Genomic DNA, 26430 nt, shown 5'->3' with positions numbered 1-26430 from the left:
ATATCCAACAAACAACATAAACACCCAAATCAAATACAAAAACATGAATTTACATAATCAAAAATTAATATACACAAAAAAATCTAAAATATACCTTCATTTAACTCCCGCGCGTAGTGCGGGTCAATTGCTAGTACAAACATAAACTATACAACACATGAAACCACGGTGGACTTTAACCTTACTTATTTGGTTATTAAAAGAGAAATACCATGTCGGGCTTGTACCGACCTTAGGGCAGAAGTTTGAAGTTAAAAAGTTCTACACCATATAGAGGATAAAGCCAATATTTTATGCATAAGAACTAAAAAGAATAGACGATATCACAAAAATCCAAAATGGTCGGTAGAGTTTTGTTGTGCTTCTTGACCCGTAACGCGATACATATCTATCATGAGAGTTTGAATTGTCAAATCAAAATCTACTATTAATATAAGCACTGATATTGCAAACAAAATTGAACGTTTGGAATTTGAGAATGATGTTTACGTCTATATATGCATCCAGCTCAATTATTTTCATTTAAGATTTGCGCATGTCCTTATCTAAAGCATTATTCACATACATCATAATTCGCATTCTCACTCTGATTTTTCAACTATCAATTTTTACAATGTCAATGAAAAATTGGCCTACACTACCTACAAATCCTAGCTCAACAGTAACTACTACATCTTTTTTATTTGTTTCTTTTCCTAACACAATGATTGTAACTTAAACAAGTTGAATGATTTGAGGGTTAAACAAAGAAATTTAATAATATTAAATGAAATCATTCAAAACCATATAAATTCTTGTAAACACTTCGAAATAATTAAAAAGCCAATATCCTTGCATTAGAAAATATAAATCCAAAAATCAACGGTACGACTTGGTAACGTACGTGGTAGATTCTCGTATCTCTCAATTCATAAAATATTGTCATCAAAAAATATATTGTTGCAAATGTTAGGCAAGCTTCATTTATTATTTTATTACATTATACACATCAAACTTAGAACAGAAGCATCAAAACCCCAAACACACCACGTGTCACTCATATGTAAAGCCTCCATCACCATAATGGGCCCATGTATGATTCTGTTTTAAAAGGCCCATACAACACTGACCACATTTTTTAAATCCTCTATATAAATACACATCTCTCACAAAGCTTTATTTTACTTTTGTTTTGTAGATAAGAACCAAACCACCGAACTAAACAGTAAACACACAATTTTGAAATTCCCAAAGCCAAATTCAATTCAATGCCTCTTCTTCTCCTTACCTCTTTCTTTAAATCTACCGCCACCGTCGTAATCGCCGGCGTTTTATCCATCGCGGCGGCGGTGATTTTCACGGTTCCTCCAGTTTCGCATTTCGTGGTTTCTTCTTTTCCGATCGTATACGATAACACTGTCTTCCTCTTGAAACCACCGTACCTTTACTTAGTTATCAACTGTATCATCGTTTCCATCGTCGCTACTTCTAAGCTCACTCATTATAAATCATCCTCCTCCTCCGTAGATGAGATTTTGGAAGTTGTGACGCCGGTGGTACTGGTACCGGTTCAGGTACTACCTTCTAGTTCTGATATCGATACCGGTTATTTAAACGTGGTTGATCATGTTGTTTCTGGTTATACCGGATTTGTTGAGAAAACCGATGATGATGCCCCGGTTAATCAGACGGTTGGAGAAGATAATCTGAAGTTTCCAGAAGTCGTTCGTGAGATTCAGCATACGGAGATGTCAAAACCGAGTAGTGACTCCCCGGAACCGGAGCCGGAGAAGGTAAAACCAAAGAATGTTTCGCCGTCGGAGGTTTCGATTCCGAAGCATAGTACGAGAAAACCGCCGAGATTTAACCAGCAAAAACCGATTAAATCTGGTTCTGAAGGTATAATTTTTGAATTTTGGGTTTTAAGTTCCGGTTCGAAATCCGGGTGAGGGCAAAATCGTAAATTAATATATTTTCTGCAGGTGGGAATAAAAAGTCAGCAGCGGCGTTGGGAGTGACAAAGCCACTGAAGAGGGAAGACACGCTGGAGACGACGTGGAAGAAGATAACGGAAGGACGTTCGACGCCGTTAACGAAGCACCTGACTAAATCCGACACGTGGCAAGAAAGAGGTCACGCGCCAAAACAAAGCTCACCAGAGGAGGAGAATAAGAAGAAGAAGAAGAAGGAGAAGATGACCAAGTCCGATAATTTAAACGACGTGAATGAGGAGAAGACGGTGTTGTTGAAACGTGAGCCGTCGCCGGGGCAGGAGGAGCTGAATCGGCGTGTTGAAGCGTTTATCAAGAAGTTTAACGAAGAGATGAGATTGCAAAGACTAGAATCTTTGGCTAAATACAACGAAATGGTAAATGGAGGGACTCGTTTGTAAATTTTCTCTTTTTTTTTTTTTTTTTTTTTTTTTTGGTTTAGCTGTCGTCGGTGAAGGAGAAAATGACGGTACGGTACAGTCGCAAAAGTTGACTTGACTTGCTTTTTTAGGGGTTTATGATTTTCGTCGAGGGAACAAAATTTTCAAAAATAATGCAAAAGATGTGTTATTTATGTGATTGTTAATGTATCTTGGCGTCGAAAATGAAATGTGAACAGTAGTGACTAGTGTAGTGATCGAATCTATTGTTTTTCTAATCATTGTAATATTACATTATACACAATACTTTATATACTTAATGTTTTTTTTTATATATATGTAAAATACTTACATGACCATGGTAGCAGCAGGAAATAGCCTATCTAAGAAAGTATACAAACCTCCTCCAAGTAGAAGAGAACCACTGTAGCAACAACATATAGAAAAATGGAACCAAATTTAGTGAATTAGGACTATGATTCATTTATAGCTGTACGATGCCTTTACTTTAATATTACCTTATGGGATTGATCCATGCAGAGACCTTTCGCAACGAAAGTAAGCTCTGAAGCAATTCAAGATAAGAGTAACATCATATTACTATAATAAAATTAACTAAGAAAGTTGCGTTTTACTATTTGGTGAATAAAGATAAACTACCTGTAAAGCTCCGGCAAAAGAAGCAGCGACGATGAGTGGAGCAACGTAACCTGTTGTATAGGTTAAGAGTAAGCTTCCACCAATGAATGGATCCTGTTTTAACACAACCATTATATTATTATCCATTTTGCTAAATTTGAACCGTTTCCTTAAACGTTTGCAACAAAGCTGAAAATTTAAGTAGCTCTCTCATATTCATGCTTGAGGTAATAAGATTTTAAATGGAAGTAGAAAAAACGGAGTTACCCTGGAAGTAGCCACGTAGCCAAGAAGGGTGGCTAGAACTGGAGTACTACAAGGTGAGGCAGCAAGTGCAAATGTGAGACCAGCTAGATACGCTTGTACACCTAACAGAACATTTTGTTTCCAAAGTATAAGAAACCGCCGAAAAAAAAGTATTGGATGGTATGATATCTAAGGAGGTTTACTAGATGGGAAGTTTGCTGCTGCAGCACGAGGATCAAAGTTGTTAAAGAAAGATGGAAGCTGAAGTTCAATTATCTGTAAGAAGAGAGGAGATACATATTGTTAGACATGGCCATTCTAATTGATGCAATACGAAAAAGGAAAGTTACTGTAACAAAATTACCTCAAGGAGATTAAGACCCATTACAATAGCCAGACCGGATGCAGCTACAGGTAATCCTTGTCCTATTTGTCCATAGGCTTTTCCGGCGAAAGAAGCTACTATCCCAAGAAGTGCTAAGGTAGTTGCTAATCCCAGTGCGAAAGCAACTGTATCTCCAATAACCTAAATACATGGAGAACTGAAGGTCACTCAAGACTACTATAATTGTAAATAAAAACGTGATGCATTTGAGTTGGGACTGAGGGAGCATTGTTTTGTTTAAAAGAACTCGACTTTAACTTCTTCTACATTTTGTTATACGGGAAAGACAATGATCCAATAAGTAAACTCCTAACGCGACAGCTTTAATCTAGAAATCTGATCTGAAGAGTGACTAACCTGACCCCTGCTTTTCCCAGACCCAAATGCACCTATAAGTCACAGCCATATGAAGGACAGGTGAGTAAAGAACTAGAACATCAAACTAAGAATTTAAAATAAACTGTGTGAGAAATGCAATAATCTTGAGATAGTTATCATACCAATGTAACCAAGTGTCAAAGGCAGAACACTGAGTGTACATGGAGACAAACTTGTCACAAGGCCTGCCCCAAATATTACTGCCAAACTACAAAAAGGGATAAATTAGTAGAAGAGCCAGAGAACCCAATGGTCAAAATCTCAGAAACGCGTGCATTGAGAGAGAACCCGAGGAACAAACCTTGTTACACTGAGAGCTGATAGCTGATCTTGAACAGCTTCGTTAGCCTGTTGGTTAGCTGAATACAAGAAGTTTCCAACCGAGTCTCCAAGGCTTCCTTCAGCCAAGATGTAAAGGGAAGTGGCTTGATCCTGTCTTAAGGGGAAATTAGTTTCTGATTCTACAAGCAAATAGCATATAGATAATGGTCGAAAGTAGAAGTTTCTCAAGGCAGAAAAAGCATAGGCACAAATTCGTTCCAAACAAAGTTACTGAAGTCTAACCCGTAAACAAAGTCCAAGGTGAAGACTTAATAAAAACACTACTTTAGATATTCTCAATAAACTATTCAGGTTAAGATGAGGAACATAATTGAACTAGCCTCCACTAACAGAAACCAATGAAGAGATCACAGAAGTATGAAAACAATCTGAAAAGATCACAATCTGTGATAACACCTTACCAAGACAATCATCTGCAAGTCGGCGGCTTTAGCTGAGCTAAGAGTTACCAAGTTTGCCACTGAAAAACCAAGACAAAAATTAAGGTGCTCATCATCATCAAATGATTCAATACCAGCATCATTAAAAGTGCTTTCTACTAAACTACTATTAATGATCAAAGATTAAGAGATTACACATTACCTCCTAAACCACTAGTAAGCATCGCAAGTTTAATACTTTTGCTCTCTTTCTTCTGTAAAGAAACGGCATCAGACAGTAAACTTCTCTCTCTCTGAAGCTCATAGTTCTTCTTGGCAGCACGAACCCACTTTTTCTCTGTAGTCCACAGGGAAAACAAAGTCAATAATGACCCAATAGCTCAAAATTACTGATTTAAACAAACTAGTCTTAGTCGAATTGCAAATATAATACTAAGAATACGAAGAATGGCGAAGAAGAAGAAGATAACATAACATGTGGTAGCTGAAATGACAACAAGACTTGTGTGATTATTCATACTCTCATCACCATCCGAATTCATAACACACAAAAATTTCCAACACTGATACAAACAACGAAGAACGATACATCATCTTCAATCAAATTCCCAAATTATAAAAATCCAGATTACTCTACCCTCCTTTTAAGTTTTGATTGAATCTTAACTTTAAAAAAAAAAAAAAAAAAACTCACCACCACCATGATTGAGTCTACAGCTGGTGAATCCACCGACGAAACCACCGGTGATGCATCGGTTCACACTCAGATTCATGGCGCTCTCCCGCTCCCAGATAAGCCTCCGTCGTCGTTTAACGGTCCTCTCTCGTCTCTTCAGTCTTTTCTAATTTTCGCTTACGGTGATATTTACTAATGGGCTTAATCTTTTGATCCAACAGGCCCATTATACTATTAATCCCTCTGCTCTCACTTTCTTTTTTTTCTTCTTTTTCTTACAACAAAAGTAACTAGTGATCCAAAATAACCAAATTGGTGGTATAGTAGGAATTAGGAAGTAATAATAATAATACTCAACAGCAGTTCTTCGTACGTACCCAACAGAAGCATGTAGTTTCAAATCTTGTAGACCAAACTTGTATATAGTGGATCGGATCAACTCCATACGCACCAACCAATAACGTGTTATGCCATCAGTACTCGAGAAAGCTTGCATCATAATTACATATTAACCTTGATTATAAGGTTAAAGCTTGATTATTAAGTTTACAAGCTCATTAAATTACCAAACAAACAACTAACTAGCATTTACAAAACGCGTATAGATATTAAACTTTACGATTTGTAGTTAATAATCACATCGCGCAATGAGTGGGCTAGCTAGTGAGTAGTGTGAAGTTTTAAAAGCATAATAATAATAAACACAATTGTCATCTTATATTTAGCTGATTTTACCAAACTTTCCAACAAAACCAATTTTATAAATCAAAAAGACACTTTGGCCCACTTTAGGTTTATACTTTTGTAGCCATATCACACTCATATCATAAGTATTAAAATCAAAAGTTGTGGTCGACACCAATTCGTGGGGACAATTTTGTTTTTAAGATAGATATGCATGGATTTGGGAGAAGACTTATCCAATCTTTTAATTTTATATAAGTGGAGTATACATAACAATTACATGTTTGTTCCTGATTCAAACGTCGCTTCGACTCATAAAGTTTCAATAATTGTGATTCATTTGATCTAAAGATCAAACGATATTACCTTCTTTTTTTTTTTTTTTTGTCAAGATAGCTACTATAGAAACAACGTTATAATCTTGAACTCACATGTAGCATGTGATCATAATTATAGATACACCAATTATATAATGAGCATATGATGCGTATAACTTAATTCAGAGTTTCCTTTGAGAACATGATCTTACATTGGAATGTATTCATTCTTTGAAATTATTGATCTGCTTCTTAGAAACATTTCTTATCGTCTCAAACATTTTTGGTCGCTTGGTGTTTTAGCATAGTAAATCAATTTTATTTATTATTTGTTAAAACATAGTAGATCAAATTTTAAGACGTCAATTCATATTTACATGTTTTAATGTTCATACATACTTCAATTTAACTATACATGCATTGATGCACGAACCAATTATTCGCTTGTCCTGTAACTTTTGTATTGTGAATTATGCATGGGATCGAGCTGTAAGGGGAAATATAGCAAGGAACATAAAATAGTGGGCAATTTGGGGTTTTGCGTTTGGTAAAATTTATTAAAGCAATAAAAAGTGTGACGTTACAACAAATAGAAGTATCATTCGATACTAAATCATTCATATAGATTAATTATATATATGTTTCAAAGTTTGGGGGATATATTTATTTGTATACCCACTCAGCCACTCTCGAGAAATACGTTGAAGACCATGGTAGGCGAATAATATAGTATTACGTACCTGACGAACTCGAATCTGTCTGAAGTGTTGTACATGTACGGATACACACTAGTAATTTCTTAAATCTTGCGTTACTAACATATAGAGTTCAATTACACTCTGTTTTCTAATCTATACTTAGAGGAAACTCTTATCACAATAAACAATGCAATCGATCAGTCATATGAATTTTGTAGTAAATCACTGTCTGATCTGATCTGATATATATAGGATTGAAATTATTGAACCAACCATTTTTGTCAATGGACATAACTATAAAAAATTACAAATACAAACAAACAATCAAGACTTTGTTTAAAAACAAAAGTACTTAATAATTAGAGGAGTTACGTCCCCTCATACTTCGAACACAAGCACACAACGACAACAAAACAAGAATAAAGAAGCAGTTGTTTTGTGAGAAAGAAAAAAGAAGAAGAATGTCAGATACTTTAGGACAAAAAGATTGGGGTAGACATGAGTGTAAATGAGGACATTCCCTTGTGCACATGTCAGAAAAATTAATAAATTAAGGTATTGCTCTCACACCTTCTCTCCATCATGCTCAATGATGCTAGGCAATTAACTCGTCGCATCGCATTTCTAGATTTATTAAGGAGAATGAGCAAAAAGTAAAATACTGTCTATAGTTAGAAGGTTAGAACCAGAGAAATCTTACAATGTTAGAAGATAAAAACAGTTTTATTTTCGCTAATAATTTTGTATTATCTATGGCCCTTAAGTCTAACCAATCCCTAAAGTAAATATATAGGATTACATAGATTTTTAGTGGGGTAGAAGTTGATACAGAAATTTTTAAAGTTGACCTTTTTTAGTTAAAGGATTTAAACTTTGACTTGTCTCGCATAAAATATCGAAAATGCAATTATAAAAAGATGTATATATATCGACTTGTTGCCATCGAGAGTTGGTAACACATGTTGTGGTTTATAAATTTTCGGAGTAAGAAATTTTTGAAAAAAAAAAATGCAAATGAGAACAGTTATCATGTACAAAAAAACAATAAGTTAAGTGAAGTGGTGGTAACCCAATTGCCCGTTTATATGAAGGTTGTTGATGCTGGTATAAATCGATAACTATTAAATGCATACACCAGCCTTAGATTTAATGTGTTTCGACTACGAAAATACTATTAGTACATCATCATGTAACATGCCACATTGAAAATCACGAGTATTATGTAAATTATTAATTACGTACCTTAAGCGAACACATCTCATCATATCATTTATGAATTGGACCGCAAATATCTAAAGTGGTCTACTTTAACTCAGAACAAAAGAAAACTATCATAATAGTAGTAGTCTAGTATTTCAATAATTCACTTTTTAAACACGTCTATATACATTTGATCTGAAATAAATTTGACATAATACATAAATTGATTTATGTGGACAGATTAACAGACTCATATAATTACGTCAATATTGTAAAACAGAAGAGTATGTTTTTTCTTCTGTATTTTTCTCTCAGCCCCAATAATCAGACTTACGTGAAAATTATACTTTCAATTGTTCTTTTTCTGTTATTATGAATTTGCAGGGGTTTTTTGTTTTTGTTTGTGTGTGTGTGTGTTTAACGTTAACTGTGTTTCTAAAGGGAAAATGATCTTATTACAATATACTTACGGTGTGTGTATATAATTATTACATGCGCCGAGATAATTTTATATTACTAGTTGGACTTGGAGCTATATTGGTTTGTACACTACATGGAGATCGGCGAGTGTTGACGTGAACTAATCATTGTTAATTTTCACTTATATAGTGTATTAACAATCAACTATACTATAGTCTACATATGTGTTTGATTAGAGTGAGTAGACTCACCAAGCGGAATAAAAGTTTGTGATACATGAAATGTTGAACTTTTGGATAACTAATCATTTACAAGAAATTTATAAAAAAATCAAATAGTCTTAGTGTAGCTAGTTAGCATCCTACACGTACGTGGATGTAGGTCCTAAAGTGATTTTCAACTAGACGTATCTTTTCTTTTGGTAACTATATTTTGACTTGAAGTTGTCTGGTTAAAATATAACAACGATCAAAATTATGTCACTTGCAATTAAAAGTACGTCTAGATAAAATTGATCAGAATACTTAAAATATGCTCCGACTAGCTATATGGTGTTGTTATTGTGTGATGACCATAAGTATCAACATTCTAATTTGTTTCCGGATCATGTATTTCACAGTTCCACAATGCATTTTTCCATAAAAATATAGTATCTAAATTAGAAGCTATAAATGTTTTAAAATTCTGTCGTTACAAAATTAATTTGGCACTGCCTTTTTCTGTTAAAGGAAAATCATTACTACCACTCCTACTATAGTTTGGTTTTAAATGTCAAGCACATTAAAACAAACAATTCTTGGCATGATCAAATTAAAAGGGTGACCAGACCAGTTAATGAAAAAATAATTGTCTGAATCATTAATTAATGTGTTACTGTTATTGATGGTTCTTAACATTTTTAAGCTCCAAAGGGAAAAAGACTGCGACACCTTATTTGTTCAGCCGGATTGTTGACTCGTTCTTACGTTTTTTGGCTAATTAAGTGCTCTTTTTATTTGCTAGATTAGCGGAAGCCACGTTTACTTAAGGAACAAAAAAAACACAATGTGAAAAATTCGTGTATCAGGCCGTTTCATAGATTTATATAGTATTATATATTTCTACTGTTGAATTTTGAGATTTATACGGTCTTTATTCGGTCGTCGTCGAAGTAAAGAATGATGGAGCCGTTATATTTCGACGCAAGATTGGTAAATATAGTGAGACTGATGGATTTTCACATAGCAACAAGTTTTTCGGGCGTGCATAAACCTGTATCTTTATTTCTATTTTAAAATTGATATTGCGAAATATCGAAGTATAAAATATGAATAAAAGTTTCAATATCTATGTTTGATTTGGAAAAATGATACCGAAATAATATATATCCGTTAATATCCGATTCTTATTCATTAATAATAAAAGTCTTTATATTAATCCCTTTTAGAGACAAAATACGAATTGGATAACAAGTTAACAACAGATAGAAGACGGATAACGAATATCATTGTCCAAACCCTACTGGCTATACTACCAAGAAACGGGTAAGTAAGTTTGTGGAGAGGAATCGAAAGGGTGGGTAGTTGGAGTTTGAGACTTCATCACTTGTAGAGTTTGCTAACGTGAGCGCCTTGAATTGAGTGGTATGATATGATCGTCAGGTTCTGATCAACCGAAGCCTTTACGACCATTCTTCCCTCCTCCAACGTGTCACGTTCTACACAACTACTCCAAAAAAAAAAAAACATAAATACTTCTGACTTTTGTCCATTTGTGTGGATCTATTTTAATATTACGGCAACAAACGTCTATTCATGTTCACTAAAATTAGTGTATTTGTTTTTCTTCAAATTTTAAATAACCTTGGAGCTAGTTTGTTTGAGCTTTGTTGACAAAAAAATTAAATTAAAAGATATAATAACGGCTTTTAGAATATAATACAAAGTAAGTGGAGACACATATTAACATAAAGCTCATGATTATTTTGATTATTTTGAGCAAAATCAGGAGATTAGTATTCGGAAAATAAAATAGAATTTTTTTTTTTTTGACCTAAAAATAAAATAGATTAAGCCAACACAAGAACCACGATACATTTTTTTTCCGGTCATTATATAATTAGTTGATTACTGTTTTAAATTAAGTTAATCGTTTTCTTAACAACAACCCACCTCTTAGTTCATTATTGGGTAGATTGGTTTGTCTATCTATATCATCAACTGATCAACCTATAGAGGAACAATGAAAACAAAAGAGAAATGAATGGTTTTTTTTTTTTTTACTAACTGCAAAATAAATTAAAACTAAAATAGCTATCTAAATGTTAGTTTCTTTAAACAAAAAAACAAAATAAGGAAAAAAAATAGTTGATGTTCTTTGATAATGATTAGAATAACTAAAAATGAAATGATAACATTTCTACATTTCAAAATTTCTACTAAATCGTAAAAAGAAATAATATTATAAAGTGATTTTAATATTAGATGTGAACATTTATCTTGTTTTGTAATTTTTAACATTTCTACAATTTATGATAAAGTGGATTTTAATGTTTCTTTTTAAAAGGATTCAGTACCTTAATTGTAAATTTTTTCAATACACAGGGGCACATCCAAATAAATGTTAATGATGCAAATGATAGCAACGTTATATTACAATAGGAGTATGTAATTAAATTTTGAAAATTTTGAGACATTAATATAATTCAGATTCGGACCCTTTTTTGTCTGAACAAATTAAAGAAGAAAAAAAAAAGACAAAAAAATTTGAATTTTTTTGTTTGTTGTTGTTGTTGGTCGAAGAGAAAGAGGAGAAGAACAGAGGAGATTTTTATTCATTTCATTACTCTTTTTTTATCTTCTTCTTCTTCCCCAAAAAAGTTGCATCCTTTTGGAGAAAACAAAACAAATCCTCAATTTTTCTTCTTCTCAGAAACAAGCAAATCTTAGGGTTTAAAAATTTTGTTTCTCAGGTAACCAAAATCTGTTTCTCTCCTCTAACAAAAAAACTAACCTAAAAAGAGAGAGAAAGAGAGAAGAGTCTCTCTCTCTGTCTTTTGTCTCTTCCATTGACCTCGTAAGTTTCGCTCTCTCTCTCTCTCTCTCTCTCTCTCTCTCTCTCTCTCTCTCTCTCTCTCTCTCTCTCTCTTTTGTTTTTCTTTTTCTTTTCAATTCGTTTCTGGGTTTGTGTAAAGATCAGGTTTTGTTGATTTCCCCATTAAAGTCAGAGTTTTTCTTCATTCGAAATTTTCAATTTTTTTGTTCTTTTTCAAATCCATAAATGAGAATTGGAGAAATGAGGTTGAGTTTACAAAAATGTTGAGAGATTCTTCGCTGAATTTCTGATTTTTTTTTTTTTTTTTGGTTATTTTTTTAGGTTTTTTATTGTTTGGTCCCAAGAAGCTCTGCTCTGGTTTCGAGGGAAGTATGCATGGTTAACGAGGCGTGTGATTTGAGATTGAGAAATTAGGGTTTATGGAAGCTTGGATTTCGTGAAAAATGCTTGTCAATTAAGACACTCAACCACAACAAGGAGATTTCTGATTTTTGGAAAGGTTTCAACTTTGGATTCAATTTTGAGGTTTGTGATTGAAGAGAAGAAAAAATGATGTTATCGGCATCGCCGAACACACTAGCGAAAAGCTCGTTAGAGGAGATGCTTGAGTCTCTTCGTCAAAAAGATGAGTGTGATCGTCTTCCTAAAGATATGCCACCAGCGCTTCCTTCTCGTCCTAATTCAAGAGCGCGTCTTCCTTCTGCTCGTCGTTCGCTTCCTGCCAAGTTTAATGTTTCTAGTGTCGTGGAAGATCAGAACGGGAGTGTTGCTGCTTCTGCGGCGGAAACTGATTCGGAAAGGAAAGAGGAAGGTGGGAAGAGGAAAGAGAAGGATTTGGGAGTTAAGAGGAATAGTTTTGGAAGCAAGAAGATGAGGAGGACTGGTCTTAAGTCAGAGTCTCCTTATGTAGCTGAGAAGGAAGACGAGGTAGGTGTGAAGGTTAGTACTGTTCCTGTGGAGAACACGGAGGAGCATAAACCTGAGTGGAACAATAACGTTGAGTACTTCATTAAGAAGGTAACTCTTTTGTTTTCCTTTTGTTTTCTAGTGAAGTTGAATTATTGATGGTGAAATTGAGATCAGGAATGAATCTATTAGTGGTGATTGAGCAGTGAGAGTTTGAACTTTGTGCAAAAAAAGTCTGATCTGGGAGTGTTTTTGTGGAAGGAATATATATGTTTGTACTTGGTAGATCACATGCTTGGAGGTTTTACAGTTGTGTTTAGTTTTCTACTTATGAAGAATTAAGATCTAGAGTTCGGCTTTTTATCTTCTTTGATTACAGAAAGGGTGATTCTTTTGGGAACTTGTGGTTACTGTGTTTGTATTGTATTGCAGAAGCTTCGAGTTTGGTGTCGGGTTGCTAATGGGCAGTGGCAACTGGGGAAGATACAGTCTACTTCCGCTGATTCGTCACTTGTTATGTTGTCCACTGCAAATGTAAGTTTTCTTTAGAATGTTGTACTCTCCATCTGTGATATTGAAGAGTGTCTGTGGTCTCACTGTCAGGTTTCTTTGATGTTGTGTTATTAAAGGTTGTGAAAGTGTCTACTGAAGAGCTTTTTCCTGCAAACCCAGATATTTTGGAAGGTGTTGAAGACCTTATACAGCTTAGTTATTTAAATGAACCATCAGTTCTTTATAACCTTCGTGTCAGATATTCACAAGATGTGATCTATGTGAGTTTACTGAAACTTTTTTGAACTCTTCTGAATAGTTTGTCACCTTTCTTTTGCCTTGGTCTTAACTAACTTTCATTCTTCTTATTTTCTATAGAGTAAAGCAGGGCCAGTACTGATTGCAGTGAACCCCTTCAAGAATGTCGAGATTTACGGAAATGATTTCATCTCAGCTTATCAGAAGAAGGCTGTGGATGCTCCTCATGTTTATGCTGTGGCTGATGCAGCTTATGATGAAATGATGAGAGGTGAGGGGACAAATTTATATTCACACTTTTTCGTATTTACATGATTCGGGAGGTCCTAATTGGTGTTCAAGTGAGTATCTGGCACTTACATTTTGAATTTTTCTACATGCAGAAGAGAAGAATCAGTCTATTATTATAAGGTACGAGTCGTTGCCTTCTGAATTTTGTAGACTTCTGAATGCTTTTTTTACAGATTGATCTGTGATCACTGATACAAATTGATTATTATGGTTCTGTAGTGGAGAAAGTGGAGCTGGGAAAACTGAGACTGCAAAATTTGCAATGCAGTACTTGGCAGCTCTTGGTGGAGGTAGCTGTGGAGTAGAGTATGAAATTCTAAAGACAACCTGCATACTCGAAGCTTTTGGGAATGCCAAAACATCAAGAAATGCTAACTCTAGTCGATTTGTGAGTTGTTTGCACAAGTTTTTGTTGTCCGATTTTTTCCCTTCCCTGTTCTGTCAAGTTATTAGAATTGTGTTAATTGATCTGCTTGACCACCATATTTGTGGATTTAGAAGTTAGTCTATTTTAATTTAATACTATATTTTAACTGGCACAGGGTAAGCTCACTGAAATTCATTTTAGTGCAATGGGAAAGATATGTGGAGCCAAACTTGAAACTTGTGAGTATGATTTTGAGTATTAATATGGTTGTTTGTCATATTTTTTAGATTTGGAACTCACTGGTTTCTATTGTCTTCTTCCCATGTTTTGCATAACTACTCTTGCTGATTGCCCATAGTTCTGCTAGAGAAGGTAATTTTCTTTCCATTGACAAGCTTTTTCATCAGACTTTCACTACTTAGCCATTTGGTAACTAATTGGTAATCTCCTTTGACCAGTCAAGAGTGGTTCAGCTGTTCAATGGCGAACGATCCTACCATATATTTTATGAGTTGTGTGCAGGTGCTTCGCCGATTCTAAAAGGTAACATTTCATACTGAAGTTTCCAAGATTCAATACCGCCATCTATATTATTTGACTAGCATAAACTACTGAGTAGTATCTATTTTGGCTAAACAACTATTTCTATGGTTTTATGTGTAGAGAGACTGAAGCTTAAAACCGCAAGTGAGTATACCTACCTGAGCCAGAGTGATTGCTTGACCATTGACGGTGTTGATGATGCTCAGAAATTTCACAAACTACTGGTACTTTGTTTTTTCATCTACAGTGCTTGCCGTTCGCATTATCTGATTTTGTTTTTTTTTTTTTCTCTATTTTCCTCACAACCGCATCTATATTTCTGCAGGAAGCATTTGACATTGTTCAAATCCCTAAAGAGCATCAAGAGCGTGCATTTGCATTGCTTGCTGCAGTGTTATGGCTAGGGAATGTATCGTTCCGAGTTACTGACAATGAAAGTCATGTGGAGGTGGTAGCAGATGAAGGTACAATCTACTGTCTTAATTCATTAAAAAATGCAACTTGGTGATACTTGCTACTTGCTTATCATTTGGCTGTTATTTCTTACAGCTGTTACCAATGCTGCAATGTTAATGGGCTGCAATTCAGAAGAGCTTATGGTGGTTTTGTCTACCCGTAAACTACAAGCTGGTACGGATTGCATTGCCAAAAAACTGACGCTGCGGCAGGTAACGTTTCCATCATTCTTGTTTTCATACACATCGATCATTAGGTGATGTTTGAGTTGCTGTACTGTTTTTACCTTCAGGCAACTGACATGAGGGATGGAATAGCAAAATTTATTTATGCAAACCTCTTCGGCTGGCTTGTTGAGCAAATAAACATTGCACTTGAAGTCGGTAAATCACGTACGGGAAGATCTATAAGCATCCTTGATATATATGGTTTTGAATCATTTAAGGTTTGTAGTACTCATACATGCCCTAGATTTTATTATCTCTCTCTATTCTTTTTGAATCTTGCAATGATGATCTGTTTCTCTTTTGTTTCAGAATAATAGCTTCGAACAATTCTGTATAAACTATGCAAATGAGAGATTGCAACAACACTTCAACCGGCATTTATTTAAACTTGAACAAGAGGTGAATTTTTATTTTCCTCTAAATACTATATTGTGTAGTTTCTGCGTTACTGCTCCATTAAAGTATAATTTTCTCTGGTCAGGAATATGAAGAGGATGGAATTGATTGGACTAAGGTCGAGTTTGTTGACAATCAAGAGTGCTTAGATCTAATTGAGAAGGTAATTAATTGATTAGATCTAATTGAGAAGATTATTTTTGTCATGTTCTTTAAAGTAATCTTTTGAATATGTTTGCTTGTGTAGAAACCCATTGGTTTGTTGTCTCTACTAGACGAGGAATCGAATTTTCCAAAAGCATCTGATTTGACCTTTGCCAACAAGCTCAAGCAACACTTGAAGACCAACTCTTGCTTCAAAGGAGAGAGAGGTCGAGCCTTCAGAGTTAATCATTATGCCGGAGAGGTCAGTTGTTGTCCTTAGTCCAAAAACCAGACTATGTATGCTGAAAAAGTTTATATGGATCTCTGTGTGTGTAGCTTTTCTTGTATTTATGGTTTATTTATGTGAATTGCGATTTTGTTTACAGGTTCTCTATGATACAAATGGGTTTTTGGAGAAGAACAGGGATCCGTTGCCTGCTGATCTTATCAATCTTTTATCATCATGCGACTGCCAGTTGTTGAAATTGTTTTCTACCAAAATGCGTGACAAATCTCAGAAGCCACTCATGTTATCGGACTCCACGAACCAAACTGTTGGAACAAAGTTCAAGGTAAAGAAGCATAAAAAATCCTGCAGATTTGTTCAACTGTGATCTACCTCGACGCACTCTCATGTTTAATTATCTCGTACAGGGTCAACTTTTCAAGTTGATGAACACGTTAGAGAACACAAGTCCTCACTTCATTCGATGCATAAAGCCGAATTCGAAGCAGCGTCCCAGAGTTTATGAAGAGGATCTCGTCTTACAACAGCTTAGATGTTGTGGCGTGTTGGAAGTCGTTAGAATATCAAGATCTGGATATCCTACTCGTTTGACACATCAAGAGTTTGCAGGAAGATATGGGTTCTTATTGTCAGACAAAAATGTCTCTGAGGATCCTCTGAGCGTATCAATCGCTGTTCTTAAACAATATAACGTTCATCCTAAAATGTATCAAGTTGGTTATACAAAATTCTACCTTCGAACTGGGCAAGTAAGTGATTCTTCTTCACTCAGATATATAGAGGCTGTTTCCTGATCTTGTTGATACATTTCTTTCTTACGCACTCATCTTCAAATGTTTTTAGATTGGTATCTTTGAAGATAGGAGGAAAAAAGTTCTTCAAGGCATAGTGGGCTTACAAAAGCATTTCCGTGGTCACTTGACTCGTGAATACTTCCAAAATATGAGGGCTGTAGCATTGGTACTTCAGTCATACGTACGAGGTGAAAATGCCCGAAGAATGTTTGACGCTGAAGCAAAAATCCATGCGGATTCTGTTTCTGAAGCAAGCACAGATGAGTTGACTGCAGTCATACACTTGCAATCTGGTAAAGCCACACTATCTTCTTTGGTATACTAAAGTATTTGGTTCTCAAATTTGGATAGTGTTTTTAAGGCTCATTATCATTTTTCTCTGTTGCAGTGGTTCGTGGATGGTTGGCTCGCAAAAGTTTTAATAGTATGCAAAGACAGAAAGAATTACTCAATGTGACGACGAAATCAAAGAAAAAAGCGGGCAGGAGGATTTCAGAAGACAAGGTATAGCTACTTGCTATCAACAGGAAGGTTGTTCACTTCTGAATTATATATTACTACGCTATAACTTTCTCTCGTTTGCGGTTTAGGATATTCCTCTGGAGCAGTTCCAAGTGCAACCAACGACTATGTCTGATCTCCAAAAGCGAGTTTTGAAATCTGAAGCAGCTTTAGCGCAGAAGGAAGAAGAAAACACAGCATTGAGAGAGCAGTTGAGGCAATTTGAGGAGAGATGGTCAGAGTATGAAGTAAAGATGAAGTCAATGGAGGACACATGGCAAAAGCAAATGTCGTCATTGCAGGTCTAATGTTTAACTGGTTATGAAAGTCCATTCAAACACTCAACACACCAAAGTTTTCTGAAATGTTCTAGTTTTGCATCATGTCTTTTTGCAGATGAGTCTTGCCGCAGCTAGAAAGAGTCTAGCTACAGAGAGCATCACTGGTCAAGCAGGAGGACGCCAAGACACATCAATATCACCTTTTGGTTATGAATCAGAGGACACAATGTCTACTGGAACTCCGGGAATAAGAACTCCCACTACTAAGTTCACTAACGGAAACACTCCTGAGCTCAGAATCAGAGAGCTTAACGGAAGTTTGAACGCTGTTAATCATCTGGCAAGAGAGTTTGATCAAAGGAGACTCAATTTCGATGAAGATGCAAGAGCTATTGTGGAGGTGAAGCTTGGAGTTGGACCGCAGGCAACTCCAAACGGGCAGCAACAGCAACATCCAGAAGATGAATTTAGGAGACTGAAGCAAAGATTTGAGACATGGAAGAAAGATTACAAAGCTAGATTAAGAGATACCAAAGCAAGACTCCATAGAGTAGATGGTGATAAAGGTCGTCACCGGAAATGGTGGGGAAAAAGAGGCTAGGGTTGTTTATTAGTGTGTGTGGAATCTTCCAGTTAGCTTTGTATTAGACTATTAGTATGTCGGATTCAAAATGTTAGATTGAGAGCAATGTAGATTTAGCTGCGAGACATGTAATTTTCCACTACTATTGTGCATAGCAGATAGAGATTTGTAATTTGAGAGGAACAAGAAAGGTTATGTTCATATCATTACAAGAATCACATCAAGACTTAAAATTTAAGCTCCAGGTGCAAACTTAGTTGCGAAAGCCCAAGCATTGTTAGCTACAGGGTTGTCAAGATGGTCAAGGAGATTCTCCAAAGGACCTTTTCCCGTAACAATGGCTTGAACAAAGAAGCCAAACATTGAGAACATAGCCAATCTTCCATTCTTGATCTCTTTCACCTTGAGCTCAGCAAAAGTAACTGGATCATCAGCAAGACCCAACGGGTCAAAGTATTGGCCACCGGGGTACAAGTCGTTGCCTTCACCAACACCATCAAGACCGTTGATGCGGAAACCTTCAACCAAGCCCATAAGGATGACTTGGAAGCCAAGGACGGCTAAAATGCTCTGAGCATGGACTAGGTTTGGGTTGCCTAAGTAGTCCAAGCCACCTTCAGAGAAGATCTGTGAACCGGCCTTGAACCAGACTGGTTCTTTGAAGTCCACACGTACCCACTTTTGAAGAACTTCAGGGGTTATGCAACCAAAAGCTCCCAACATTGCCCATCTCCCATGGATCACCTGCAAAATGATGATTAGTGATTTACTCTTTCATCAATGTGTCTCTTTGTATTGAGTGAGCGAGATTTAGAGACTAACCTCAAGAGCTCTGTTTTTGGCAAAGGCCTCAGGGTCTGCAGATAAACCAGCGGTGTCCCAACCGTAATCGCCGGGGAATTCTCCGGTGAGGTAAGATGGAGTTTGGACGGAGAAGGGTCCTAAGTACTTAACTCTGTCTGGTCCGTACCAAAGATCATTTCCCTTCACATAAACATTTACATGAAAAAGTCAGACACAAACCCAAAAAGAAAGATGAAACCTTTTCATATGATGAGATTAAGACCAAAAGTAAACATACCATAGTGTATTTGGGAGATCCGAGAGAGACAACATCACGAAGAGGGTTAAAGCTTGAGCCTTTAGTCTGGCCAAGGAATGTTGTTGGGGTCAGAACACTGCTTGAGCTCGTGAATGTTGATGCCATTGTCTCTCTCTCTCGGCTTGAGCTTTCTCTTTTGCTTAGTGTTGTTCTTCTTCTTCTGCTTTTGCTGTTTGGTGAAAATATTGGGTCTCAGGGACTTTGACTTTTATGTTAGTGTCTTGTGGATGAGAAGATAGGTGGGAGAATCAGAGATGGGATATAGATAGAGAGTGAGATGTTGGGATTAGCCAATCAGAAATCAGCTTTGGATTTTGAAGTATCTCTAACTCCATCTCTTTTTTTTTTTATCCATATTTCTTTTGTTCTTTATTTAAGGTTTTTTTTTTGTTTTTACTTTTTTCTTTCTTTTTGAAAAATAACTCATGCTTCGAATATTTTTTTTTATAAATAAACAGAAGGGGTGTGTTATTAGTTATTGTATTTGGTCGAGTTGTAGACATTCAGATTGTTTTCATTTCTGTTATTCAATTGTGATTTTCAAAACTTGATCAAAATTTTGGTGTTATTAGTTAATTTAGACATTTGTAACAAATATTCTAAAATATTTTAAAGTTTAAGGATTATTGGATTCATAATTTATTGAGGTCTGTTGGGCATAATTTTATCATCATAAATAAATAAATATAATTTATTTAGTCAATGCATATTTTGCTGGATAAAATCAGCGTAAATAAGAGTTTATCTTATAAAAGGAAAATCTTCTTGATTGGTTCAATGAACCGAGAATCTCGTGACTCACTCTGTCAAGAGACCGAGAATCTCGTGACTGACTCTGTCACGAGACCGAGAATCTCGTGACTAACTTCGTCGATGGACCGAGAATCTCGCGACTGACTTCGTCGATGGACCAAAATTCACGTGACTAGATCTGTTAAGGGACCAAGAGTCTAGCGACCGACTTTACTAATGGGCCAAGAGTCCCGCGACCGACCCTATCATGCATAGAGTCGGCAAGCCCAAGACAAGTCCTAAGGGATTAGGGTAAAGGAATCTCTATATAAGGAGAGCGGCCTCTACGAGAGACAGGATCGAGAACAAAGCAAGAGACCAAAAACACAAGACACACGACTCGACTCTAGAACGCAGCTAGGGTTTATAGATTGATTCGCTGTACCTTGAATTCTTGTATTTGAGCTCGAGACTTTGATTAATAAAAGCAACTATTCAACATCTGTTTTTTGTTTCCGTAGTCTTTAAACGAATCGATTAGTTTTGCCCAAACAATTAGCGCTAGAAGGAGGGGCAAAGTAATCTATGTGAGATGATGGGAAACGGAAGTGACACGACCAATGTCGAAGCGACTGTCGCCGCTCAACTGGAAGCCCTGACTGCCAAAATGAACGAGACGGTGCAGAAGCTGACGCAAATCGAGGCCGATAACGCTAGACTACGGGAGGAGAACGCTTCACTGGTGACAGCAGGGAGAGTTTTTACCGAAGCAAGCTCTAGATTTCATGGCGTGCAAGTGAATCGGATGCAAGATCTCAACACAACTCCTAGAACTACTCGGACGACGTCCGCGACTGAAGATGGACGACTAGAAACTCCACGGGTGTAGAATAATGGAGAAGACCCTAGTATAAGGCAAACCTGTGAGAACCTTGGAGAAGCGGAAAACACCGATCGACAATGAACTGTTAACGCACCGCCCGTTACAGGAGTCGAACATGAACCACACACCATGTCAGCAGAAGCCGCTTACTTGGAAGCTATGCTTACAAAACGTTTGGGTGCAGTAGAAACCATGATCGGACGACTGCCAGGAGTGGCTCCACCAATCCGAAAAAGCAACTTACACTCGTATGTTGATACACTTTTTTCTGATGAAATTGCACTCATGGAGATGCCGAGAAAATTCACATTACCAACAATGAAGATGTATGATGGAACATCCGACCTGGATGACCACATAGCACAATACAAACAACGAATGTTCACGACAGCCATCCAAAAAGAGTGCAGGGAAGCTGCTATGTGCAAAGGTTTTGGCTCAAGCCTAACAGGTGCATCACTTCAAAGGTTTATCAACCTGCCAAACGGCTCGATCAGCTCGTTTGCATCGTTGACAGATCTCTTCGTTGAGCAATTCGCAAGCAGCAGGAACCTGGAGAAGATAGCGGATGACCTTTACGAGGTACAACAAAAGAGAGACGAGTCGTTGCGTGTCTATGTGGGACGCTTCAACAAGGAAAAAGTATCGATACCCAGTTGCAACACGTCAACCGCCATCTCCGCATTTAAAAGAGGCTTGCTTCCAGACGGTGACTTGTACAAGGAACTTACGAAGTACCAGTGCAGAACAATGGAAGACGTGCTCTCACGTGCGTGGGCGCAAATAAAGTGGGAGGAAGACTCGGCTTATCGCCAGCGATGTTCACCACGATCTGATTCTCGTGTAGTGAGAAACGAAAGAACAAGTAGGGATGATAAACCTTACCAAAGACCTCGTGACGAAAACACCATGAGTGAAAGAAGGAACACGCATCGATCATTGAGCAAAGCTGACGAAAGGAGGCCTAAATCGATAACATGGCCAGATATTAGTAACCTCTCAATCTCTCATACACATTTAGTCGGTGTATTGAAAGAGATGGGTGGAACCGTGAGATGGCCTCCAAAGATGAAAGCACTTGACAATAGGCGTGACACCTCGAAGTGGTGTGAGTTCCACGACTATCACGGCCACAAAACAGAAGATTGCATCTCATTGAAGATGGAAGTGAATGAGCTGCTTAAAAAAGGTCACTTGAGGGAATACTTGTCAGATAGAACCCACAATCGCATCGATGGCGAGAGAAACAAGCAAATAGCAATTGAAAACGCCACAGTTTTGCCTCCAAAACATGATCGAGTCATCAATGTTATATTTGGAGGATGAGAGATAAGTGGCATAACTCACTCAGCTGCGAAAAGAAACACTAGAGCTGTCAAGAATTCTCAAAGTAGAGGACACGCTACGAAAGGCGATACACCGTCATACACCATAACTTTTACGACTGATGAGAGTAGTGTACCAACCCTGCATCACGTTGCTTTAGTCATACAACTGACTGTGGCTAACTGTTTGATGAAAAGGATATTAATCAACAATGGAAGCTCAACTAACATCCTTTATATGCAAGCATATAAGGAGTTGGGTCTCGATGAAGGAGGACTGACACAAAAATCTATTCCATTAGTTGGGTTCAGCGGTGAGGTCAAGCATAGTATTGGCGAAGTGACGCTTCCAGTGTTTGCAGAGGGAGTTAACAAACACACTAAATTTTTAGTAGTAGATTGTGCTTCGGCTTATAACGCTATTATGGGACGCCCTTGGATTCACGACATGGGAGCTATTAATAGTATATATATTAATAGTTGATGAAGTCTTTCATTTTTAAAAACAAATAGAAAGAAACATTACCTTATATATTCTAATGACACACATTTATGTAAATAATAATGAAATAAAGATTTCTTTATATATTTTAATGGCATATTTAATAAATCAAAAGACTTATTTTTGTAAATATATTTATCTTGAGATGCTTAATTGTAATTAAAACTCTAAATCGCTCTGGCGATGACACATCAGCATTTTAAACAAAATGCTTCTCTATTAATATATAGAGGATTTTTAAAATCGGAGAATAAGTTTTGTATTTCAAAAAGTTAAATAGATAAATAAGTTTTTTAATAGTTTATGAAATGTAATTTACTTTAAATCATTAAATATGTTATGAAAATGATAATTAAATTATTAACTATATATATATTAATAGTTGATGTAGTCTTTCATTTTAAAAACTAATAGAAAAAAACATTACCTTATATATTATAACGACACACATTTATGTAAATAATAATGAAATAAAGATTTCCTTATATTTTAGTGGCACATTTAATAAATCAAAAGACTTATTTTTGTAAATATGTTTATCTTGAGATGCTAAATTGTAATTAAATCTCTAAATCGTTATGACGACGACACATTAGCATTTTCAACAAAATATTTCTCTATACGAGAATATAGGGGATATATAATTACCATTAAATAATAGAAATAATATGATAATTCATTTTGTTAATGTGGGTAAAATTTTTGATCATAGTACGTATTATGTAATGGTTATAGTCGATTAGTCGTCTATGTAGAGTGTACTCGTCTCTGCAATCTGCATGGAGTAGATTGTATCTATTAGTTAGTCACCTCTTTTTTCATTTTTTTTTTTCACCCTTTTACCGTAAAAATTGTTGAATCGTTTGCACATTCAAGATTGGTTAATATTTGGGATCCCATGTTTTGACAAACATGATGCCATTTTTGGGCCGTTACATGGACTTACTGCGTCGGTTACAAAGCAAAAAGGAAAGAAATGTTTATTGTAAAAATTGATGGCCTTTATGAACCGATGCAGTGAGTCCATTTTGAAGCTCGAGGGAAGTCTTGTAAGATTGGGAAAAGGAAAAAAAAAACATAACCGAAATTTTAAACCAAAAGAAAACCGAGTTGTTGTAAACCGCTTTGGTTTTCATCATTTTTAAAATCCAACATATAAATCGAACCGGAACCAATCCATTCAAATTAACAAAACCAACCCGATTAGACCAAATTCATTAAAATTATATACTTTATTATATTTTCTTTTGTCAGAATTATTATTGCTTTCCGATACTTCTTAATTTTTTCTTTTTAATCATTATTTTAACATAATGGATATAAAATTATCATTACAAGAATTTGTTTTAAGGATATATTGGTTTTAGGGCTTATAGTTTGAGTTGTAGGTTCTATATTTTTTGTTATCATTACTAACATAATTTTTTTATTTTTTATTTTCTTTTTTGTCAAACAAGTTTTGCATTAAAATTTAAAGTCTCAAAAGAGGAGAATCAAAGAGAAATTTAAAGGGTTAACAAGATTACAAAGCATAGATAGATGATAATGGTTCCATGAGAACTGACATAGTGGAACTTAAAGGGTTAACATAATCTTAAATTTTTTTTTGTTAAGAGAACTGACATCAGCAAATAGATTAAAATTTTCACCGCATTAGTCCTGGTTTGCCGTGAGTATGGCGAGCAGATCATTAGCTTTGGTGAGTTCCATCTCATTGTCTTCCTTTTTCCCCATCAACGAGATAATCTTTTCTTGCAAATCTCTTTGAGCCTCATCATCATCTGCTCGTCCAGTTTGGTGATCTTCTCAGAAAGACCAATGTCGATATTGTTTAAGTCGTCAATACGGATCTTCATTTTTTCAATCTCCTTCTCGAGTTTTGTTGGTTCTGGAGGGCTCTCCACTGATGGTGGTGGTTGAGGCCATGGTTGGTCCTGGGTTGCAAATGCTGGATAATTCCAACTTATGGAAGAAGCTATCTCCTAGGAAGTTGCCAAAAGAGATAGAATAGGAAAAAGGAAAAGTTCCTAAGATTAATAAGTTGTAATATGTTAATTTTAATAGGTTTAGGAAAGTTAAAACCTATAAACATAGGAGTCTATAGAGAGGTGTTCCATAAGACTTGAGAGAGAGATTTAGTTTTTGAGAGAGTTTTCTAAATCAATAATAAGAGTGGTGTTCTTATATTTTCAATTTCTTTGTTCTTAGATTTGGTATCAGAGCTAAGGTTGTAGCTCCGATCAAAGGTTGTGAAGGAGAAGTTGTTCATAACCAAGTATGGGGGACGAATCAAATCCACCGCCACGAACCAAGGACCTTGGATCACCGTCCATCCAATGTCCGATGTTAACTTCGATAAACTATACAGTTTGGTCGATACGTATGAGAGTCACGCTTCGAGTTAGCGAGGTGTGGGAGACTATTGATCCTGGATCCACCGATCAGAAGATGAACGACGTGGCGACTGCTCTTCTGTTTCAATCCATCCCCGAGTCACTCATCCTGCAAGTTGGAGATCAAGGTTCGGCTAAAACCCTATGGGAAGCCATACGAGCACGTCACCAAGGTGCGGAACGTGGGAAGGAAGCGATACTTCAAACCCTACTTGCAGATCTTGATCGGGTAACGATGAACGATACCGACTCTGTTGATGATTTTGCTGGCAAGATCTCAGGCCTAGCATTGCAGTCAGCTTCTTTGGGAGAGATCATTGACGAATCAAAGTTGGTAAAGAAGTTCTTACAAGGACTTCCAAGACACAAATACATTCATATCGTTGCATCGTTGGAACAAGTCTTAGACTTAAAAACCGGATTTGGAGACATAGTTGGTAGAATAAAAGCCTATGAAAAACGTGTAGGGGAGGAGACCCGGAGTGAAGACCAAGCAAAACTTATGTTTTCAAATTCAAACAATCAAGGAAACTATGGTGGATATCAAAGAAACAGAGGAGGCTATAACAGAGGAGGTTATGGTCGAAGAGGAAGCAGTCGAGGAGGATATGGTCGTGGTGGATATGGTCGAGGTGGTTTTGGTCGTGGTAACTACAGTGGAGATAGTTCTGGCAGAGGCAGGGGACGAGGAAGGTTCAATGGCCAGAATCGTGGAGGAGACACTACAGATCAAGAACAAAACCAGAATCAAAACCAGAATCAAAATCAGAAGAAAGATCTATCTAAAATAATTTGTTGGAGATGTGATAAACCAGGTCACTACGCATCCTCATGTCAAGCGAAAGAAGTTGCACATCAAGAGACAAATCTGAATGAAACTCATGAAGCTGATGCACTTTACGTTCATGAGGTGGTGTTCTTGAATGAGGATAAGGTGTTTCCCAAGAACTATGATACTAACAATGAAAGTATATGGTATCTTGACAATGGTGCTAGCAACCACATGACGGGAAACAAAGAATTCTTCTCAAGCCTAGACACGAGCATCAGAGGGAAGGTCAAGCTTGGTGATGGCTCGTTTGTTAACATTGTTGGGAAGGGATCGATTGTATTTGTGGGAAAAACGGGTGAGAGGCGATCACTCAAGGAGATTTACTACATTTCGGACCTGAAGCACAACATTATCAGTTTAGGACAAGCGACTGAATTTGGATGTGAAGTGAACATGAAGGGAAACATGTTAACTTTAAGCGATCCTG

General features: G+C 36.4%; 5 protein-coding genes across 5 annotated transcripts; 3 read left to right on the top strand and 2 right to left on the bottom strand.

Annotated features, from left to right (window-relative positions):
- The first annotated feature begins 1155 nt into the window (after positions 1–1155).
- Positions 1156–2682, top strand: LOC104729517 (uncharacterized). The gene is made up of 2 exons (XM_010448466.3): positions 1156–1878; positions 1962–2682. Exons 1-2 carry the CDS (start codon positions 1248–1250, stop codon positions 2369–2371), a joined length of 1041 nt encoding a protein of 346 aa, XP_010446768.1. The 5' UTR covers positions 1156–1247; the 3' UTR covers positions 2372–2682.
- LOC104729526 (cytochrome c-type biogenesis ccda-like chloroplastic protein) lies at positions 2597–6084 on the bottom strand. Its single transcript, XM_087488173.1, has 12 exons — positions 5415–6084; positions 4923–5057; positions 4742–4800; positions 4300–4430; positions 4121–4206; positions 3978–4009; positions 3600–3761; positions 3439–3511; positions 3257–3357; positions 3011–3103; positions 2869–2915; positions 2597–2774 (listed from the first exon to the last, which is right to left on the bottom strand). The coding sequence occupies exons 1-12, from the start codon at positions 5491–5493 to the stop codon at positions 2699–2701; spliced, it is 1074 nt and encodes a 357-aa protein (XP_087344299.1). The 5' UTR covers positions 5494–6084; the 3' UTR covers positions 2597–2698.
- Positions 6085–11382: 5298 nt separating this feature from the next.
- Positions 11383–18467, top strand: LOC104729499 (myosin-2). Its single transcript, XM_010448443.3, has 23 exons — positions 11383–11769; positions 12070–12765; positions 13087–13188; positions 13284–13427; positions 13525–13675; positions 13788–13815; positions 13915–14083; positions 14238–14301; positions 14421–14434; positions 14521–14605; positions 14726–14829; positions 14931–15069; positions 15155–15273; positions 15354–15506; positions 15598–15687; positions 15770–15847; positions 15932–16090; positions 16215–16400; positions 16483–16824; positions 16919–17162; positions 17258–17373; positions 17460–17672; positions 17767–18467. Exons 2-23 carry the CDS (start codon positions 12298–12300, stop codon positions 18250–18252), a joined length of 3654 nt encoding a protein of 1217 aa, XP_010446745.2. The 5' UTR covers positions 11383–11769; positions 12070–12297; the 3' UTR covers positions 18253–18467.
- Positions 18407–19511, bottom strand: LOC104725951 (chlorophyll a-b binding protein 3, chloroplastic). The gene is made up of 3 exons (XM_010444702.3): positions 19316–19511; positions 19057–19218; positions 18407–18978 (listed from the first exon to the last, which is right to left on the bottom strand). Exons 1-3 carry the CDS (start codon positions 19439–19441, stop codon positions 18469–18471), a joined length of 798 nt encoding a protein of 265 aa, XP_010443004.1. The 5' UTR covers positions 19442–19511; the 3' UTR covers positions 18407–18468.
- Positions 19512–20663: 1152 nt separating this feature from the next.
- LOC104754077 (uncharacterized) lies at positions 20664–22277 on the top strand. The gene is made up of 2 exons (XM_010476238.2): positions 20664–20856; positions 21058–22277. Exons 1-2 carry the CDS (start codon positions 20664–20666, stop codon positions 22275–22277), a joined length of 1413 nt encoding a protein of 470 aa, XP_010474540.2.
- The last annotated feature ends 4153 nt before the right edge of the window (positions 22278–26430 follow it).

This window comes from Camelina sativa, chromosome 2 (genome assembly GCF_030686135.1).
Source record: "Camelina sativa cultivar CO46 ecotype springtype chromosome 2, ASM3068613v1".
NCBI classification, from domain to species: Eukaryota; Viridiplantae; Streptophyta; class Magnoliopsida; order Brassicales; family Brassicaceae; genus Camelina; species Camelina sativa.
This window is presented reverse-complemented; position numbering and strand designations above follow the sequence as displayed.